Raw genomic sequence first — 22968 nt, forward strand, 5'->3', positions numbered from 1 at the left:
TAAATTGGATAGAAATTTAGAGACGTAGAAGTTACAGAGCGTAAATAAAAGGTTTTAAAGATTCAATTGCGGGGATTTTTAATAGAATTTCCGAAGACGTGGTCTGTCTACACCTTGTTCCCTCGTTTCGTAATATACGCCTTCTGCACACCTGCCTCGCTCCTGTTCTCTCTCTCTCTCTCTCCCCTCCCTCTCTCTATTTCTCCTTCGATACTTGCTCGTGTTCCTCTAATCCGTCCAATTCTTGCAGCTTTCTCCGAGCCCTAGATCGACCGTTCTTTCATTCATAGCGAGGAAAAAATTGAAGCCAACTGCACGAAGGTTTCGAGCACGAAACATATCCTTTTATAGAAGCTGGCTGCTATCTTGAAATCTTTGTTGTTACGTATAAAACGTGATCTATAAAACGTAATCGTTCCTTAAAACACTCTACTCTATTTTAATGCACAGAATAATAGGATGATTTTTATCATCGATACTTTTATCTTTAATTATTCGCGTATTAGAATATCTTTATATCGTTTTTTTATCGTTATTTATTAAACGCTTGTAACATTTGATGGAAGTGGGCCGTTTGAAAAGAAATGTTTTCTCTATCTATCCAGGCATTAATATCTCGTAAAATTCACCTCGTTAGATAAGATTCAATTATCTATTTGTATAAATGTTGGCACGGATAGAGGTAATTAAACGAGAGAGGCCGCTTGAAATTTTTCCATCCGCGATATTTTATTTTATCACGCTATTAACTTAACAACGATATCGGCCAGGTTGATTATAAATATTAATGTCGCGCGTAGGTAGGCCGGGCTAAAGAATTTTCACTCGCAACACAACAATCCTGATCTTTATTGCTCTTTATTGGTACCCGCTCTAATATTCGCTCTCACGCACACCGCCTATATTTTGCACCTGTTTTTCTCTCTCTCTCTCTTCACCCCTCACCACCTGGCCGTTCATTCACTTGCACACACGTTCCGCCAATCACCGGCTTTATATACTGCTGCTCCTCTCCGCTAATCATTAAGATCTCTCCCTTCTCGCTATCCTTCCTTCTTCCCCTCCCTCCACCTTTTCTCTCTTTCCATTCAGTTTGAAATTTCGCCGCGTTTAGTGTCTCTTCTCCGCATCGATAGATCGTAATCGAATAACGATTACATTCAACAGGTATATAATTCTCTATCCATCGACCGTATCTCGACGTTTAATTGCGATTTATATTTTCGTATCGTTGCATCGCGTGTAATTCTTACGTAATTGTCCTCTGCATTCGAACATCTTATTACAGTGTGTAGTTGAGAATCGTTTTGCATATGTGTATATATATATATATATGTGTGTGTATTTTTTTTTTAACGAGAATGAAAAATTGGATGACAAGATTTATTGTGTATTTATGTATCGTTGTGTAGCGTGTAATTTTTACGAGCCTCGACATATATCTTATTACGGTGTGAAGTTTAATGCAAAGTCGTTCTGCATATGTAATTTTTTCTTTTTTTTTCTAGGAGAAGAAGTTAAATGGCAAGGTTTATTAATTGCCTTCATGGCACAGTTAACGTTTAATTCTAATTAGTAGTTTATCATTTTTGTAATGCTTATTAGCGTCTTTGAATATATTATGAGGTGAAGGCGAATATTCATGCAAATTAATATTTCTTGGAATATGATTAAGAAAATTAATTAAATATCTTTGTTTATTTTATATATATATATATTTTTTTTTTCGCGCATTATTCTGTACATTCTATTTTATAAATTGGAAAGTATAATGGATGGATAAACATTTTTATTTTATTTTATTCATTTTCGTCTACATACTTTTTTTTTTTACAAGATATTTACAATTTTTGCAAATATCTCGTGGAAGAATTCGATACAAAAGATCTATTTACATAATTTTTCATAAAGACTGAAACTTTAGTAGGCAAGAATTCAATGGCGTAAGAAATAAACGTATTGTAAGAAAATAAAGTTCCGTAAAATGTTCCACTTCCCTCCTTTTCAGTATATTCACTGTTCAAAACGTATGCCACCAGTCATCCATCATTCTTTCCAGCGTTCCTGTTTCTTAGAATGACTGTAATTCTTTCGAATAATGTTCTCTTTTACGCCATCAAGCTTGATATATTATCCCCTTAAAAAACAGGTTCCATTCAAAATATCTTTATCTTTATCTACCCGTACAAATATAATAAAACAAAATATCATTCTTTTTCAAAATATACAAATAAACTTGTACTTTAATTAACACTCGCAATTAAATCAAATATATTCTATTCCAAAACACTCAAATTTTTGATACAATTTAAATTTCAACATAAAGCAATCACAATCTTATTTTCCTTTCTTCTTAAATTTCATGTTTACATTTTCGATACGATTACTCGACTTCTTCGAAATTTATAATCCTGTCGCGTTCATGACTCATTCTTTTTTCAATGTCTTTAAACAAACACTTCAATATTCTCAGAAATTTTAAACTATTCTCGTGTTTATCCCAATTATATATATTCGATCAACAAACATTTCGATCTTTCCAAAAATTTCCCATTCAATCGTTTCTAATTAACGGCGATACACGCGATTATGGTTGCCAGAGTTGGTCGAAATTTTGCGTATAGTCCTCGCGGGGAAACTGTTGGGTCGATAGCACCGCCACGGTCGGAAAGCTTCTCCAAGGGGGAGGGTCGATGGTGGGTGGAATGACGGTGGTGGTGGAGTCCTATCGACCGTGTGCCAACGAGAAACGTCGTCACCGCACCATAAGATTTCCCCTTACGATCTTTCCTTTGCGATGGTGTGTCTGTAAGGATACATATATATATATATTTTCTACCATCCAGTTGAATATTTTTCTTCCTTTCTTCCTTCCTTTCTTTCTTTCTTTTCGGATCAATACGGAGCACCGGTAAGCAACGATGCCATCAAGGGGTATTCAATTGTACTTTCGCGCGGGATAGACATTCGTCTTCGTAGGGGGTGGGCTGCAATTCTGTGTAACTGTCGGGGAATATAGGTTTTCCTTTGAGTTATGTAACGTGTTTCTTACTTTGAAGTAGAGGGGAGGAGCGTGGAATTACTGAAGAGGGTGGATGAAAGAGTTAAGTGGTTGGTTAGAGATCGTTTTTTGTGTCCGTTTTATTGTGGGGATGTCGTTTCGAAACGAGTTTAAAGTAAGGAATGAATCGTTTTTCTATGCGCAATTATCGTTATTGCTTTCTTTTTTTTTTTTTTTCATCCTTGTTGATTGCACCAATTATGATGTAATTTCGAAATTTGTTTCCAATTGGTTTGTCCAATTGTTATGGGAAATTATGAAAGCTTATTATGGGAGAGGTGAAGTTTTTCGAATTTCGACGCGATATTTTTCTACGAGTTTTTATTTAATAGTTTAAATTATTTCGAATTTATATTTATTATATTTTATCGTGAATCGATCAAATTTGAATATCAATGAGCTAAATATACGTTTTCCAGAAAATTTCGTATTCGATGAAAGCCCTTTTCAATTTGAATTTTAAAGTTCTATTCAATCCAAAAATTATTTCACCCTCCTGAATTCTAAATGCTTCCTCCAATGCTATTAATTCTTGTCCTTTATTAAAAGTACGGCCAATTCTCCCCTAAATTCTGAATTCCCCATCAATAATCCCCATACTCTAACCATCCTCGGAATTACTTTAAAAACTCTTCAAAAAAAAAAGAAAAACCAATCGCTTTTCATGCATCATACACATTCGAATTCCCCTTCGATCCATCATCTTCAGAATAAAAAAATCCCTCTTTATAATATATATATAAAATCGAAGAAAACGATAATAAACTTTGCATTCCAATCTCATTAAAATTTCCAAAATTAAATTGCCTTTTAATCATCGAACAAATACTTCTCCTCCTCGAGATATTCACATAAGAAAAATCTGAAAAATCCTATGACTTATCGAAGCTAAACAAACACTCTCCCCTTCAAACAAACCTCTTCTTCGATCTTCTTTTTACCTGTCAAAAAAACCTCGGCGAATTATTCGTACGTGGAAGCGAAGCAAACTGTGTTTTGATTCGGCGACGATTCCTCGAAGCCAAAGTTTCGTCCCACCACAATAGGAGGTCGATTCGTCGCGTCGATAAACACAAAGTTTCAGTCGTTTCTCGTCTCCTCGCGATAACGTGTCTCTCCCTCGTTGGAAATCGAGGGGGAACGAGTGTTAATTAGCGTTTTCCCTGCAAGAAAAAGAAGCTGTGCCGCGATGTCGAACGAAGAAACGACCTCGTAAGTCCTGTATTGGTCAGGCGGATCGGCCGAGGGGCTCGCTTTGTTCGTGGATCAATTAAACCGTGCTCGTGTTGGATTCAAAGCCTCTCCACTTCGATGGAAACGCGAAACGGTGGAGTAAGGTCGATCGCAGAAAGGAGAGAGAGAGAGAGATTTCTCGTGTCGCGGGGAATTCCGCTCGCGTCTACCAAGCTTCTCGTGCATAACGTTCGACCAACGTGCGGAGAAACGACGAACAGGTTCCTTTTTCCGCGCGAGTCGCTTTCGAAAAACCGACCGTTTCCTTAAGCGAGCTGCAAAATAATGACGTACTCGCTCGTCCACCCCTTTTTTAGCTCGTCAGTACACGCGTTAAGGGCACTTTGCACAAATTAATTGAAAAAGCGTGTAATTTTTAACGAACGTTTTTAATAAATATTATTGAAATTAATTATAATTGGGTTTCTACTGTTAGAAGCGGAGAATACAAAATTATTTCTTTTAAGAAAGGGGTGTAGAGACGAGTTCCATCCAGAATTTGTTATATTAGATCGTTTGAAAAAGAAAATTATTAGAACTTCTCATCTTATCTATTATTTTTTGGTAACTTATTCGAGGAGATAAATTAGGAGAGATTAAGAGAATCCAATGGTTTCACTGTTTATGATTTTTAATCAAAGAATTATAATCTAGATAACCGTGACACACATATTTATTGAATTAATTTCCAACAACGCGATGCACATACTTTGGAATAAAAACTTGAAATACCCAATTCATATTTTGCCCCACGCGTAATCTCGTAAAAACCTTGGACGATTGATTTCGTTCAATCGATCAACTTCCAACTCGACAATTTCTTCTCAGACATACACATACATATACACGCATGCACGGATTCAAAGAGCAACGGAATCGAGGAGGATTATTAAAATCGTTTCCACGATCGAATATAATATTGGCTCGGGCATTCATCATCGACGCGTGATTAAAGGGAACCGCGGAAGATTTCGAGGAAGCATCGACGATGCATCGACAGGTCGTCGCTTCTTTTCCCGGAAATAATGGAACAAACGTGCGCCTTGTGCCCGAGCTGCCGCTGCCGCCGCTGCCATCCGCGTTATCCCGTCTAATAAAGCTCGCAATCCAGTTCGACGCGTTCAGACATCCCCTTCATCAGCTTTTCATCATCGTTTTGCGTTTTCCCAGTCGAGATGAATGAGGCTTTCTTTTTAGCCGGCACACACACAGAGAGAGGAGGCGGGCGCGTACACACGCGTATACGCACACAAAGGCCACGAAACTCGTGTTACCTGTAAATTCGCATTTACCTGAAAGCGTCGGCGCGAAATAATCGCGAAAAAGATCCGGCGTCTGCGACGGAAAATCGATAGGTATCTCTCTGCTGGTAGCAACGTCATTCGTCTAGAGAGAGAGAAAGGGAACGATTAAAAATCGTGTATTTGAAACGTTGAACGGCCGATGGATAAGCTCGGATGATCGCGATAACCGCTATCAGAGGAGTTTTACGCGAGATCATTTTCGAGAAGCTGAGGGAAGCTTGAGATTGAAACGTGTACGGTTGATGAGAAGGTAAATGGAGGAGGGTTGACCTTTGGGATGATAATCGCAAGTTTGAAGTTTCTTATATGTTTAAGGCTCGATTTGAACAATTTAGAGCATGGATTCTCGATCTGGAAAGGGGATGATATATTTTTGAATATTTAAAAATGGAATACGTACATTTAAATATATATTTCGTCTTAATAAAAATTATAATAGGCAAGAGAAATTGCAGGATATTATAAAATGGGGGTGAGTCGTGTATAGTCGAAAAATTTAGAAAAGAGAATCGATTATGATATAAAAATAACCACAATTTTTTCTCAAGAAGAAAGTTGCTGGAAGATTAACACATGAGCGTTTTGTTAAAATTAACTATGATCTAAATTATTTATATACACTTTTTTATATATGACCTTGTAATACCAGTTAATATTAATTTTCTTTAAACACAACGCTCTTGAAGATTTATTTTCCAGTGACATGGTTTCTATGGGAAAAGAGGCCAATCGAAGTTTTTTATACGTGTATAAAAAAAAAAATAGTTGGAAAATTGTGTCGATAATCGGTGACCGTCGCAGCACAATGTGAAGTTTATGAAAGCATAACGTGAATTAAATCTTGAAGAAATTGTTATAGAAATATATTAAATCTTTTTTGCATAATTTTCAAATATCTTGGCTTAAAAATTATTTTATTTGAGAGGATCGGATGGAAGAGTGAGAGATTGATTTGTAGACGTTGGAAATCGGGATTTATTTTTCGATATTACACGATATTAAACGTATCTGAAGAAAAATGGTGAGAAGATTAAAAAAAAAATCTGTAGAAAAACACGAGAAAACATGTCTAATCGCATAGAAAACCACTGCTTATCTCCGACGATTTTGTCGAATCTGATCAAACGCTACCTTGATCATGTCAAATAGTAAACAGGACTTGAATAAACAGATAAGATAAACATCGTATATTAGACGGTCTTTTTTTATCGATTTACAAACCGGTTACTATTTTTCCTCCCTTTCTCATTTCCTATCTGCTTCTTGTCCCTTTTTAACAACGCATCATCCGACCTTATTTATACAAGATTTTTCTTCCTGTTTCTGCTCGTCGAACACTGTTTGCTCAACAGATTTTGTTCAACAAGAAACAAGCTTATATGTTGTATATAGAATATTTTATAACAGGTAGCCACGCGTTCTTCAAATCGAAATATCTGTAATATTCTCTTTAATTTTTTACGGTTAAAATTCATTTCTATTCATGCCTGCGAGTTTTGCATCGTAAAACCTCTTCGAAAATTGCTTTCGATTAATATTGTTTACATACATTATTCAAAAATATATAATTTTTTCTTTTCTTTTTTTTTTAAATCGTTTCTCTTCATATTCGCAGATTTTGTATCGTAAAGTATCTTCATAAATTGCTTCTGATTAATACTGTTACGATTATAAATAACGTGCAATAATAATTTAAATTAAATTATCATAATGATTGCTTTTCCTCACTTTTTGTTACATTCGAGAGATTATAATTTTTCTTCCTCGATATAATCTTCCGATATGCAGAAAAATCGTTCAGCACATTTCGAACTTGTTTGAAGAGGTTGTTACGTTAATAAAACTATGTTGTTCAAGTTATATTTCTTCGACATAATCTTATCATTATTCCTTATAGATTCACCATTGCAAGATTAATTTCAATTCTTTTTCAATATATACTCAAACCCAATTTCATATCTTTATAATTGAAAAAAGATAAAAGGATCTTGGAGTAGAAAATTTGATTTCATCCTTCGCTTCCAACGAACGTACATTATTTCCTACCTTGAATGTTATCTTCTTCTTTAAATTTTCCCGTAAATCCACGACGAGAGAACAATATCATCAGAGAGAGAGAGAAAGAGAGATGCTTAACGATGCCCAACAATCATTATAATTCCTTATTCCCAACCCCGAGGGCCCTGACATTCGTTCAGCAACAAATCAGATACCATTCCAGCCAAGGTTCACCGCGGTGAAACGATTCGAATCTCGATTTTCAGCGGACGTGACCATTGTCTCGCCGTTTACAGCGGTGTAAATTTTATTTTGCGGTCGCGGTCGCGCGCACGATGCACACGCGCGCATATCGGTCGTGCACACGGAGAAGAAGAGGCCACTCTCCTCTCTCTCTCTCTCTCTCCTCTCCTCTTTCTCTCTTCTTGCCGGGCGAGGGCCGGTTCGAGCGGACGAGCGGGAAAGTTTATCGCGAAGCAACGAACGGTTGACAGCTCGGTGATGCATCGGTAGCGATTTGCATTGGCGTCGGCCGCGTGGAAACCAGTCGGCCTCTCTCTCTCTCTCTCCTTCCTTCTTTTCTGGTCCTGTTGGATACCTCGTCTCTCCTCGAGACCCCGCAAAAACGAGCCGTGAAGGTCGGGAATTAACCGCTTTACCGTTACCGGCCGCATAACTGGAGACACCTCTTGGCGACTGATCCCACGAGCTTTGATTAAAAATTCATTGGCTTGCATTTCGAGCAGTATCGATGGGTTATTTCAGATGCTGTTATTTGTTTCTCTATTTTATCCCCTCCCCCTCCGTGTTTCGCAATGGGAAAAAGAAGTATATAAATAGCTTGTATCTCGTATTTCTTTGGTCAACGTGTTTGAGAGTGGTGCGATTATCATGAATGGATTCATAGTTTCATGAAATGATAATAAAAAAGAAAAGAATTGGCAAGAATTATCGCACGAATCGTTGAGATGCAACATATTTTATCAAAAACATGCGGAGATAAGTAATTTTCTCTCATTGATATTTAAAAAAAAAATTATTATACTAATCTTAATTAATTCTTGCAGATGTATTTAAATTATATTTCAACAAATGAAATTCCACAAATGAAACGAATTGAGCAGAACAAAAACCTTCAAGACACCCGGTATAACCTCGGTCACCAAACTTTCCAACCATCCGGATCGATCCTCGCAGAATTGCACCCTGAAGAACTCGACCTAATCCAATCTCCCCTTTCCAGGATCTCGAAAACCCTCCAAAGGATCAGGAACCCTCCCCCTCCAGAACGGACACGGAACGAAATAAATTCAGTTGGATCGGTATAATATCAGAGAAAGAGAAAGAGGGACGAATTTCGCGACCGCCGTGAATTCCACGGATTCCTTTCGGTAACTTCTCCAATTTGTCTCGCGAACCACCGTTTCCTAAGCGCTTCGAGAGGAGAGAGAGAGAGAGAGGAGTCGTTTAGCCAGCGGCGACTGGTTTCTCTCTCTCGTGGCGCGCAATTTATACGCGGAGGAGGGAGCGAGATAGCAAAACGGCCTCTTCCATTCGCATTGTTTCCATCCAGTTTCTGTTCACGTGCTCATCGGGATTGGACTCGCGTCTTTGAATATTTCGCGGCGTCACGCTCGTTCATCACGCGGAATCGAGCATTGCCACGCTGCTTGCTCCTTGATCGCGTTCCACCTTCAACAAGGCAAGGTTTCTCTCTCTCTCTCTTTTTACTCGTTCTCTCGCTCCGCGTCACGCGTTCGCCACTCGTCGAGACATAATTAAGTGACAACGAGCCGTTTAAAGAGGCTGTAAACACGAAACGTGGCACCCCCTCATTAAGGGAGCTGTGTATCCTCGTCGTAAATCGGAGGAACTCGCTTCCTAATTAAGGGCACATGTGGACCAAGTGGAGAGAGAGAGGATTTCTTCGGAAACTGATCATCCTCCCCCTTTAGATTCGGACCTAGGATTCGTTTTCCTCCGGTGATTTATGCGAAGGTGGTTAGGCAAGAAGAAAAGGGTAATCTCAAAGTTGAAATAACGAACAAGGTTTTTTTCGAAGAACAGACGAGAGTGAGAAGATTAGGAATATAATTTTGAAAGTTGATACTTTCAATTTTTCCTTTCACAGCCAATAAATTACAATTGCAAATTAATAACGATATTAAAGACACGTTACATCTATTGGCCAACGAATCGTCAGCAGCGTAATTGCACGTCGAGTGAATCTTCAAATTTAAAAACTTCGACAAATTTCATTTATCTCTTAATTGCTATTCGTCTCGTCTCGTTTCTCGATCACCTATCCATATATCACACGTTATAATACTATAGTAATAATTGGGAGAGCAGCAGATACTTGCTTCACATCTCTGAGAGGAGGATGCATGGAGTGTACGTCCAGGTTAGCCTGGTATAGAGCAGCATCGAGGCGAGAGCTGGCCACGACAACGGTCTCGTTGGGCGATGCGCACCCCGGGTTCAAGGCCAGCCGTGGGTAGGAGACAGATCGTCGCGGATAAGAGCGGCAAGAGAGGTATAACGAGCGCGCACCAGAGGTCCCGTCCGTCTTTTTCGTCCCTCTCTATTCCTCCCGTTCGCTCTATCGTTTCGCCTCGCCTCGTTTCGCTTCTGTTTCTTTTTCCCCCTCCCTCTCTTCGTTTCCTCCCTTTTCCATCAGATGCGTCATCTTCGAGGCGCAAGCTCTCTCCTCTATTCCGTACCTCGAGGAGAGAAGAGAGAGTAGGACGATGATTTACGGTCTCGAGCCTCTTTCCATCTCCTCTCTATACGCGAAGGTCGAGCCCAGGACCTTCCCTTCGCCGCCCTACCTGCAAGATCTTTCGAGCTGGTTTCGCCGGAGTGTATATACGACGCAAGAGGACGACCGGTGCACGCCTTGCTTGCCTCTTCCTTCCTTCGTTCGCTCGTCTGCCTGCCTGCCTGCCTGTTCGTGAAAAGTAAACAGCGAGCCGTGGCAACGACTTGCCATGGTGTTCCAACGCGTCATCGTTGCACCGCCTCCTCCCCTGGCCTCTGGCTAAATAGATAGAGATAGAGCAGGCCAGGTAAAACGCCGTTTGAAGCTCTCTATCGAGAGAGCAGCTCTTTCTATTCTTCCATATGGCCACCTTGTTAATGCCTTCCCGGAATTATTGTCTGCCGGAGGTTTAAGACGCAGTGTGGATCTGAAGGAAGGGTTGAAAGGATTTCTTTTTTTGCGAGGATTTAAGAGGATTACATCGGCAAATGGAAGAATTTCTTCTTCTTTTCGATTGGAAAATTATATTTTTTAATATTTTGTTAATAAATGGTCGGGGTAAGGTTTGGTTGGCCTTTTGCAGACGAAAAATAAACGGGGGATAAGAATTTCTTCCCTTTCAACTTTCTCTTCAGCGCGAAGATATTCAAAGGATATTTCTCGACGTATTCATCTGTCAAAGATGATTTTGCGAATTTATTATAGAGAGAATGACTTGGAGATAATTCGAAGAAAGGGAGTTGTTGAAAAAATACGCGAAAGTTGAAGTGGTGAGTCGGCGTATGAAATGATTTCTCGTGAATAGGAAAGGGGAGAAGAAAAACTAATAAAACGTCGCTTCCTTCAACGAACCTGTGAAATAATAATATCCTCTTTATCCAGCGCATCCTTCGCGCAAACGCTATTCACCATTATTTCCTGTACTTCAAAAAATTCAAATTCAAACTCTCGTTATTTAAATCCCTTTCTTAAGAAAAAACTCAACATTTCTAAATTTCAAGATTTAAGTCTCGTTTGAAAAAAAACTTTCCACTCGACGCCATAAATAAAACACAATGCAACCACGATCCTTGGTTCGATCATGTGAAGAGAAACCTTCTCAAATATTCACGCGCAACAAGACAATTCCCCTTCTTATCTCGATCATCGCGTTCCCATAAACAAATTTCCAACCCGTAAGAGATGATTTCACTCGTGGAACGAACAATACCTGCAACGTATCGAACGTATTCCTCCTCCCAACCTTCGCCAACAAGAAGAGGAAGAGATATATATATTCACAACCACCGATTGGCGGTTGTTGCGGCCCTGTCAGACACCAGCATTGCGAAACCCTGTGCTCGATAACGTCGATAGCGCACGAGTTACGAGCGCTATACACAAGCTCCTCGGGGTGCACATCCGCCCCGAAGGAAAGGAGACGACGGCGAGGAGGAGGAGGAGGAGGAAACGCGGACACGCATCGGGAGGAACGACGACGGGTCCAATTAACGGGCCCAACGAATCCATAATTCACTCCTAATTAATTAGCGTGTGTATACACGCGTGTGTGGAGAATACAGAAAACGGAAGGAGAAAAAGAGGAACGAGGAGAGAGAGGATCGAGTTTGCGCGAGAGGGGGAAGAGAGAGAGAGGGATAGGCGTGACACAGGGCTGTGTAATCCTCTCCTGGCCGCGTTTACTCGTGGAGACGAGCGAGCTGTAAACTCGCCAGCCAGGACAAAAGCGGCTGCGAACCGCCTCTGTCCTCGTGGCACACCGCGCTGCCATTAACCCCTGGATTATTGTTCCGCGGTGGAAATGCCGGTAGTTGCTCGGCCAGTCACGCGTTTTCTAACCGGGGTTGAAATGTCACAGCGATGGAGCCGCGATTGCCGGAGAAAATGTTTCCAGATTTATGATGCTCGCGAGTATTTGAAGTTCGAGGGTGGCTCTTTTGATTTCCTTTAATCGCTATGCCGTAACCATTCCTTGCAAATATCTCGAGAATCCGTAAGAATTAATCAAGATACCGGAAGGAAATCGTGGAGAATAATATTCTCTCGTAATTTGAACGATAAAGAAGGAAATCATTGTTTCAGAAGAAGCGTGTTTCTCGTGTTAACGCTTGCCTGGATTCCTCCCGTGCTCTTTCACGCCCTCCTCCTCCTCCTCCGTTTATCCTCGAGCTAGTGTTTCACGAAGGATCGAAGAAAGAGAAGGCGATGTCGCGTGATCAGGATGCAGACGGGCATCGTAATCGCACACCGGAACACGCAACCGGTATTTCATCGAGGCCTGACCGCGCTTCCCCCTCCCCTCCGCCTTAACCAACCCTTAACGAGGAGAGAAAACGGGCCAACGCGCGAGGTGTCAACTTTAAAGTGGATCCCAATACCCGGACCACTTCCTTTGCTGGTGAACTCTCCTCGGGTTTCACCTTCGCTTCGACTTGAACTCGTTCGACTGGACGAGAAAAGGAGAGGAGGAGGAGGAGGAGGAGGAGGAAGGTTCGTCGTTCGAAGTTGAAAAGGAGCTCACCGCTCACGTTGGCCCGGAACTCTATAGCTTGTAGTGTTCTTTTTTAACCTCTTTTTCTCTTTGGTTCCTCCTCCTCTCTGCGGTTCTCTGGGCCCGGTAACACGAATACGTGTTTGTTTTCTCGCGATGTTGAATAGCGTGCATCAATCGTTGTCGTATCCTGTTCCCGAGTCGAACGGTCCTCCGTGATGGAAATACAGAAGACGAGGCGTGAAAGGATAGCCGTGTCTTTCCCTGTTTCGGGTTAAATTCGGCGTGAGAAGGTATCTAGCCTTTCGTCGTAGGGAATGGGTGAATCACGATCGTCGAATTTTATTTATTTTTATGTGTTGTACACGTTTGATGATGGATTGAAAGTTTTAAAATTGGCAGAATTGAAAATCACCGAAACGAAAGTATTGATGGAAGGATAAAGATGCAGGAGATGGAATATTTTTTGTTAAATCAAAGTGGAGGATTAAGGATGGTGTTAAGAGATGGTGCTCGATCGAGAGAAGAGAGTCGTTAACGGAGCCACTTGGACTTGTTACAAAGTTGTTAGAAAGTAATAAGAAAGTTCTGAGATCTTAGCTGGAGGAATCGCGAGTTTCTGCAATATTTAATCCGACAATTATACACTATATTTCTACCTCGTAGAAATATTAATCAATCCGAGAGATATATTCGTATATTCCCTTTAAGGAGCAGAATCGTTTCGAACCGGTTTAAAAAAAAGCTTTTCCTACGCTTAATGGAAAATATTACCCAATGATATTTTTAGTTATCTTCTAGATCGGTGATATATAAATAACCTGCATTTATCATCGCTCCTCGTTTGATGAAGAAACCAGCACACATGACTGATCCATTATTCATGTATGCCCGAGCCCAATGATTCATTCTAAATGTCTCTCGGTAGTCAACTTAAGGTTGAGTTCTTCCCATACACTTCGAAACGATAGAAACCTCGTATATATTTCATCAGCGACGACCACTTCACTTTCAATACCCTTATACATTTTTTTTAAACAAATATATAAAAATTCAAATATCGTCGTCCGTTTAAAAATTCCAAGATCCACTGAATCTCTCTACGAAATAAAAAGAAATTAGAAAATACCACGTGGCTTAATTCGAGAAACGCGGGCTCGTATATTAGCTCCCGACGTAGGCGAGTATCAGGAATACCTCTACGCAGTTTTTACCTGGCGCGCACGATCGGTCGCGCTCGCCGCGATTACGCTCGCGCGTGTCACTCGGGCTCGAAAAAGAAATTCCGGTGTTTGCGCGCTGCCTGTCCCAGAATAAGATATATAGAGTTTATTAGAGCCGCCGGGTCGCATGGACGGCGCATGGAAACGTATATAAAGCGCGCTTTATAATCGCATAAAAGGCCCCACGACTGGTGCGTCGCGAGCGCGTATCGCCATGGGGCTCTAATAAATAGTTCCGGTTATCGGTCCTTTCGCGACTTGCCCCACTTCGTTCTCTCTCTCCTCTCTTCTCTTTCCATTTTTCTCTCCCGTTTGTTCCAGTGTTTCTTGTATCGTGGAAATATATATATATATTTTTTGTTTCGAGCTTCTTTAAAAAATATAGGAATTTTGTGACGTTTATTAAAGTTTCTGGTGAAATCATTCGTCAAATTCGTTTTGTTCTAAGGGTTTATTTAAGGTTAATGAGCTCCTTCAAAAAATGTAGGAATTTTGTGACGTTTATTAAAGTTTCTGGTGAAATCATTCGTCAAATTCGTTTTGTTCAGAAGGTTTATTTAAGGTTAATGAGCTCCTTCAAAAGATATAGGAATTTTGTGATGTTTATTAAAGTTTCTGGTGAAATCATTCAAGTTCGTTTTATTTAGAGGGTTTATTTAAGGTTGATAAGCTTCTTAAAAAAAAAATAAGAATTTTGTGATGTTTATTAAACTTTCTGGTGAAGTCATTCGTCAAATTCGTTTTGTTCAGAAGATTTATTTAAGGTTAATGAGTTTCTTCAAAAAATGTAGGAATTTTGTGACGTTTATTAAAGTTTCTGGTGAAATCATTCGTCAAATTCGTTTTGTTCGGAGGGTTTATTTAAGGTTAAGGAGCTTCTTCAAAAAATATAGGAATTTTGTGATGTTTTCTGGTGAAATCATTCGTCAAATTCGTTTTGTTCTTCTTCTTGTTTTATTTAAGGTTAATGAGCTTCTTCAAAAAATATAGGAATTTTGTGACGTTTATTAAAGTTTCTGGTAAAATCATTCGTCAAATTCGTTTTGTTCTAAGAGTTTATTTAAGGTTAAGGAGCTTCTTCAAAAAATATAGGAATTTTGTGATGTTTTCTGGTGAAATCATTCGTCAAATTCGTTTTGTTCAGAAGGTTTATTTAAGGTTAATGAACTTCTTCAAAAAATGTGGGAATTTTGTGACGTTTATTAAAGTTTCTGGTGAAATCATTCGTCAAATTCGTTTTGTCCGGAGGGTTTATTTAAGGTTATATGTAAATATAATCTTGGTTGAAAGGGGTAGAGGAATAAAAATTTTATTGTAGATCGTGGAGGGTTTAATAAACTCGTCTTTGTATATACGGACGTCTGCGAAATCGGGTTTTGTTTTCGCATTCCCTGTTCGTTTGGCCGCCCTCGGGGTTGCCGCATCGGCGGCCAATCTTAGAAACGCTCGCAAACCGCCCACCTTTTTCTCAAGATAACATTGAGAAACGGGTGTTGTGTTCGTACGAACGCCACGGGCGCCTCCGAGCGTGGCCGCTCGGTCGGTAATATCGTTGAGCGAGACCGGAGGAGGTTCCGGTTGCGGCGGAGTAATATGGAAAAATGGCGACCGGTCTCATAAAAGTTTAGTACCAGGCAGAAGAGGAACGTTTACTGGGTAAAGTTTTGATAATTTTCGCTCTGCCGTGGAAAAAGCTCTCCTGTCTCCCGTGGAAAATGTTTATGGAGATACGATGGTGGGGAATCGTTTTAATTTAACTTGAATGCGAGATAGAAGGCGGGTAGAGATAATGAAAGTTATTCTTAGAGGCATGGTTTTTTTTTTTTCTTTTTTTTATCAAACTTGATAAGGTGTGAGAAATTAATTATTATTTCAATTCTACCGATAATATTCGTATCGTATGACGAGTTAAATTAATTAAGTTTGTTAAATATTTCTACAAAGATAATTATTTTCCTTTTTTTTTTTTTTATCACATTATATCCTCTTAGAGTTATAAATACATTTGTCGATCTTACAATTTCTTTACGTACGTTTGTATAATAAGACTTTTTAAGAATATAATATAAATTAGTATTTTCGTGAAAAAGAGAGACGAAATATCAATTTACCAGCATATTATTTATCTCCACAGATGTATCGATACATCCAAATTATCATCTCGCGCCGGATTAATTATCCAAAATGAGGTTTCGTACTCAAATTTCCGCCATCTGTCGATGCAATTTCGAGATAAGGAAAATTGCAACTTCGAAATCCCTCATTACCTATCCCTTACATAAATACACGTGTATATACGTATAGAACAATCTCGCAAGGCTTGTGCAAGCTGCGCATAGACCACGCTTCTTCGTTCCATTCCACGCCGTGTGTGGAATGGAATACCTGCAAATTTCCTGATGCGATCGTTGCATGCGTTTTCGATTGCCATTTTAACAGCGATGCGCCTCGCCGATAAACGAGTCGGATTCGCCGGAACCGGCGGGCAACTCGGCCGGAAACACGTGTTTCTACCGGATGAATTCGTCGATCCTCGAACAATATATAATAAACGTATCGATCCCGTTTTACTTTTGCCCGAGCGTCGGGTGTAAATTACGCGAACTTCGATATCGATCGAGGGGTGGGGGAGGAGGATCCATTAATCACGATTTTCCATTAATCCAGGACTAACGCGGCGCCCATTGATAAGAATCTCTCTCGGAATGATTCGTTCCGATTCGCAGAGTATTTAATTCGAGGACGTTTACCACCTATCGCGCCATGGTTTAATTCAAATTTACGGGCCACTTTCGCGTCGCTTTGGACGGCCAGCGGCGTTAATTAATGGCGGGGCATCCGGTTATTAACGCGGATCGTGATTTGTGTTTACACGGATCGCGTTAATGACCGCTTAAACGCGACTCTCGACACGCTTCCATACGGGACGTTTTATGGGGACCACCGTGCTAAAGCCGCGAGTTTATTTCCGGGTAACGCCGATTGATCCGTTGTGTATTCGCGTGTTGTTCACTTGGACACTGGATAAAGTTCTCCAGTTTTTTTTTTTTGGGAAAGGGGATATCCGGGAAATGAATAAATTTTTGGCGTTGTTTGTTTGTTTGTTTGTTTGACGGGTGTGTGGATTTAGGGAAATATTTGAGATTCGAGTAGAGAGAGAGAGTTTGTCGTTTTGCGATTTGGCAGATTTATATGGGATAATTTGAAATTTAAAAGATCGATGCAGGGGGGGAGGGAAAAATTGTAAATTAATTTAGAACCCTTTGAAATTTTATGGTATTCGTATGTAATACGTGATTTTGTAAAGAATAATTATAATTGGTTATATATTGCACAACTTGGGAGGTAGGAAGTATAAAACAATGATAAGTAGGTAGATAAAATAAGATTTAAGGCTTGCATAGGTGTTCAGTTATGTATTGTAAGTGTTAAATAATATAACTTGTACGTTACATTAACTCTTTGACAGGGTAATAAAATTGCAAGGATTTCAAAGCAGGCAACATAGGAAATTATTCTTTCGTCATCAAAATTCTTGGAACTTTATAGCTTTCAGCTTTTCATAGCCAATAAATCTTAATAATTGTATTACGTGTGGTAACATTTAAAATATGGAAATTACAAACTATTCTTTATAGCACGCCCGTGTCTTTCTCGAGATTTACTATGAAAAGTTTAAAAGGTCATAAAATATCGCGTGAAAATCATTTTTCCCTCCCCCAAAAAAACGCTTTTAAAACACGTTCACAATCGATACATTTTGTTTGATATTCAGTTGAATCGCGATGGATTAATTTTTTTTTTCTCACTTTAAAGACATCGGGAAATCGGGATTGGAGGAAGAAAGAGAGAAAAGTTTCCTGTCAAATTAAATAAAATCTCCCTTCATTATTGCAGGGTGGCGAGTATCGGAGAGGTAGTATAAATCACTATTCGCTCGGTGATCGCGTCATCGTGAAGAGACGTAGGGGAATCGGCGATGAGATCGACTTCCGTGGAGATTGAACGTCAAGAAAGGATCGATCGACGCGACGAAGAAACACCGTGACGATTTTTCATCGAGCACGCGAGAGCAAAATCCCGCGTTTCTTTCGCGAGTCTCTCCCCTACTAACGCTGCGCCCGACGTATATCTTCGTCCCGTGCAAAATGTTTGGAGCGACAGCGGACATATTTTACCTGTCGTTTGTCCGCATCGATTCGGTCAGTGCTTCTCATTCGATCGATCGATCGATCGATCGAAACAAGCCGGGATAATTTTAATTAATGACTGACCATTTATATCCCGATTCAACATTTTCGATATCTTTTTCCTTTTTCTTTTTTTCGTAAAGAATCACGCGAGAAACGTGACGTGGATTAATTCTATTTGACATCACAGCTGTATTTTAATATGCTTTAATTATTTGAATAAAAGCATGGTTATTATAAATTAATCGGAAAGGAAATTTAAAATTTGTAATTCGCGATATAAATTTCTTTTGATATTCGAAAAAATGAAGACAGGAGAAATTATTATGAGAGAAAGGAAATAAGGAATAAAATTGAATTTTGCGACGCGTAGGTAGAAATATCGATGTAGGAAATATTCGCGTGGAAATTTTTTTTCTCTATAGTTATTACCGAGACGGACGGGGTTTACAATGTGAAACGATAATTTATTAACGTCGTTATTTTTAATATGCAAAGCGTGAAACTTAACCACGAAACGTGATATCGAGGTGGAGGTGTAGTGTTTCAAAGTAGAGACCTGTTAACTCTTCCTTTGCTCCCCTGATATATTTTTAACGCTTCGTCATTTAAACCCGGTACAAGATGAGTTTCTGTATAACATCCATGGATGTTGCAAGTAATTTGAATTGATTTATGGAGATATATACGCCGAGGTTTTGGTACACCTTTACGCCCGTTGATAACATCTCGTCACATCCTTGGCGATGTTCTTTTTCTTTCCCGTTTCCAGGAATCCTTAACCAACTCCGGCGACTTATCCTAATTTATTTAAATTACATACAATAAAATACCGGCACGGACTTGGTGTTTACTCGGAAACCTTTAATTCCGCGTAATTTCATTCCGGCCAAGTAATTTCCAACCTCGAAGCATTTTATCATTGCTACGACAACTACGCGCGATTAATTTTTTTCGATACGATTTATTACTTATTTATCCGTGATTACTTGTCGGCAAAAGCACGATTTCAGAAAATATAATTTTTGATAAATTAAAAATTACAAAATAGTAGTATTAAGAGATATCTTTATTATTATTTCGATTATAGATTATGTGGACCAAAGTCCTCGCATCCAAAAAAAGAAAAATTACACCGCAAAAGCCCCAGCGTTCCGTATTCGAAAAACGCGCCAACAATTTACCCTCTGACAGCGGCGGGGAGCGTCTCGAATCTCTGGAAGGGTTGCGTTCCGCCCAGGAAGCTCCCTTCAAATTCTTATCGCGGCTCGCATTTTTACGATCCCTCTCGCGCGAGAAAAATATCTCGTATATATTTTTCAAGATCCTTCCCCTCCTCCCCCTTCTTCGAAACGATTCCACGACCGAAATACGAAATCGACGAGGCAAATATAAAAAAAAAATAAGTAAAAGAAGAAGAAGAAGAAGAAGAAGAAGAAGTGAAAATAACAGGAGAAAGGAAAAGTATATATCGGAAGAAGAAAGAGGAGGGAGGGAAGTAAGCGCGAAATAAAACGAGCTTGTGTCGCCGGATACCGTTCCCCCTCCTCCCTCTCGCTCTTAAATATTTTCTCTATCGAGAAAGGAGCATCCTCGCGACAGACCTCCCGCGGCAAACGCGGGATAATTTATGCAAAAAACGTCGACGCGTGTGTACGTATATATATATATATATATATATATATTCGAAAGGAGGAGAAATATAAGACAGAAAGGCGGAGGAGTTTGCGAATAGAATTTATTCGACAGAATTTATTCCTCTTTCGTGTCTTCCACGAAAACCCGTAGGTCACTACTTCGTCTCTCTTCTCCCCCGTCCTTGTTCCTCAGCGCTGTTGTAACCCATCGTCGTGTTCCCTTCGGCGATTTTTATTCCACGGTTGTCGATCCATCATGCAACGACGCGTCGCGCGACGGGACGCCGATTCGAAATTCCGCCTCGAGGTTACGTCTCGAGTCTCTCTCGGCCAATCGGCAGGCGTCCACACTGGACTTTGCCATTCCAGAGAGAGAGAGAGAGAGAATATCGAACGTTTGACGCGCGCGTTTCGTCTATAATTAACACCGCTCTCTGCCCCCGATCGAGGTCTTCTCGGAAGGAATTAATTTCGCCGTTTATGGGGGGAGAGGGAGAGGGGTATTCCATCGTTCACCTCCCGTCGTTTATTCGCGATGAATTATAAACGATTCTCGCGACCACGTTGCAGGCTTTTTGCCAGTTAAATCGTGTAGTTTTAAAGGAAACGGGACGTGGTAGAATGTGCACGCTTTTATTCGGCCCTGTTGGGGGGATAATTAAGTTTTTGTTGGGATACTTGACGAATTTGGAAGACTGAATTTTAATTAAATTTCGGCATTGGTATTTGCAAGAAGTTTTTTATATTTAGATCGATAAAAGTTTATCCGAGATTTTATTTTTGAATTATACAGATTGTGAAGAAATAGTAGGGGTTAGAAATTTCTCTCGATAAGATTTATCCAATAAGAATTATCGAGCATTGCAATTTGATGGATTGAGTTTCAGATAAAAGCATTATATATCCAAATAAGAAGATATTGATTTATGAAAAGGATCGGGGATGGTTTGGGTTGAAGACAAGGGATTTTTATTTTTCATGGAAGCTCGAATAGCTGGCTATTCGTCGCGAAGGTTGGTATTTGCCGGCGAAAAGTGGCTCGTTTTCCGGCTAGACTTGCAACAGGTGTCTAGACTTTTGCTCGTTTTGCCAAATATTGTTCGAAATAGAAAAAGAGTTCTCCATGGTACGTAGCTGTAACGTTTAGATAGCTGGTTACTTATTAACCGAATGAATTAACGTCAGTGCCTCCACGATGCGGAGAAATAATACCAGAATTTTTTTGTTGCTACAGTTTCCAGTACGTTTCGAGCTTCTTCGCTTTGTGAAAAGCACTCCAACTTTGTTTTCAAAAGTTTGCGAGCAAGAAAAGTTTTAATTTCGAGCGAAACATTCGAATTTCAGTCTCAATGGGACTAAAATTATACATACTTTTACGAAACAGGAATTTGACGATAATTTTTTACTTTCCTTCGACGAAATTTTTCAAAGATTATTCGCACGTTGAAAATTCCTTAAAATTAAATCATTGATTAACTCGTATAATATATTAAGTGATCTTGATCGATTCGATATTTTATATCTCACAGATAAAGATTGAAACATCCTCGTTCCTTATCTCCTTAAAATTATTTACTTTTACGAAAATTTGGCGATAATTTTCTACATCGTTCCTTTACTTTCCTTCGACGAAATTTCCTTAAAATTAAATCATTGATTAACTCGTATAATATATTAAATGATCTTGATCGATTCGATATATCCTGCACCAAAAAAGCACGGAATAATCTCTTGCACGGATAAAGATTGAAACATCCTCGTTCCAACCTTATCTCCTTAAAATTATATATACTTTTACGAAACGCGAATTTGACGATAATTTTTTACATCGTTCCTTTACTTTCCTTTGACGAAATTTATCAAAGATTATTCGCACATTGAAAATTCCTTAAAATTAAATCATAGATTAACTCGTACAATATATTAGTTAAGTGATCTTGATCGATTCGATATTTCATATATTCTGCACCAAGAAAACCACGGAATAATCTCTTGCACGGATAAAGATTGAAACATCCTCCTTTCCAACCTTATCTCCAAGAGCATATCTCGAAACGCGATGCACGTACACCTGATCCACCGCGTCATCGAGATACAAGTAAATTGCATAGGGAGGAAGCGATTTTCAATTTCCTCGATTCCCTACTTAACCACGGCGATAGAGGTTTCCTCGTCCCGCTAAATACAGCAGGCGGAATAATAACGCGTCGAAACTCCATTACGATTTCAAAGGGGGCTCGAGGCAGACAGCGGTGCGCGCGAAAGGATTAACAAGTTTGTTTCAGCGCGCAGACATTCAGCGAGCCGATATACGCACTCTCTCTCTCTCTCTGTTTCCCGCAGCATCCGACCTCCTCCTCCCTTGCACGAGCGCTTCAATTATTAACATTCCGCGTCGAACCCGCTCGTATTCAGCCTGTCCCGCGGCGCGACTCGACTCGCGCGCGTCTACCTAGAGAGCACAATGAGATAAACGAACGGAGAGAGCTAGGAACGCGGGAACGAGACAGCCTCGCGAAACCTGGCGAGCGATTTCGTTGTTCGTGTTATACGCCCCCCCAACCCCCCTTTAGCGAGCCTGTTCTCCGCTTGAATTCGTGATTAATGCCTGTGACGCGCGATTTGATATAAAACCTGACACCGTGCGCCGTCAGTTTTGCCAACTAACGAGCGCGTCGCGAGCACACCAACCACCTTATCCATACCTCGCCATAAATCTCCACGATCGGTTTGATTTATGCATCTCTTTCTATCTCTCCTTTTCTCTCTCTCTGGGCCTCTAAGATTTCTTCTTTCGAATTGTGCCAAGTCTTTCTTCTCGATTTGCCTTCGTGGTATGGAGAGAGAGAGAGAGGTTTGAAGGATGTACATTATCGTTGTGAAACTGGTCGAGAAATTAAAAGTTTGTTTAAGTGAGAATTAAGGGAGACACGTTTCAAGGAGAATCCCTTTTAAGATATTCTTTAATAGTAGCTGGATTTTCATTCTACATTTATTTATTTTGTTAGAAATTAATTTGTTAATTCTTGGAATTCGCTTTTTTACGGAGCAAGTATTTTTTAATAGAAAA

At 39.8% G+C, this 22968-nt stretch overlaps 1 protein-coding gene across 5 annotated transcripts in view; it reads left to right on the forward strand.

Moving 5' to 3' along the window:
• LOC100576247 (frizzled 2) overlaps nt 1-22968 on the forward strand; it is a 122783-nt gene that overhangs the window by 87848 nt on the left and 11967 nt on the right. Inside the window, exon 1 of one of the 5 annotated variants that reach the window (XM_006559225.3) lies at nt 10019-10132. The exons of the other annotated variants lie outside the window; for them this stretch is intronic. Coding sequence (XP_006559288.1) covers nt 10063-10132 — 70 coding nt within the window. The 5' untranslated portion in view covers nt 10019-10062. Of the gene's footprint in view, nt 1-10018; nt 10133-22968 lie in introns of those variants that run through there. 5 annotated transcript variants of the gene reach the window in all.

Source organism: Apis mellifera, linkage group LG10, assembly GCF_003254395.2.
Source record: "Apis mellifera strain DH4 linkage group LG10, Amel_HAv3.1, whole genome shotgun sequence".
NCBI lineage: Eukaryota > Metazoa > Arthropoda > Insecta > Hymenoptera > Apidae > Apis > Apis mellifera.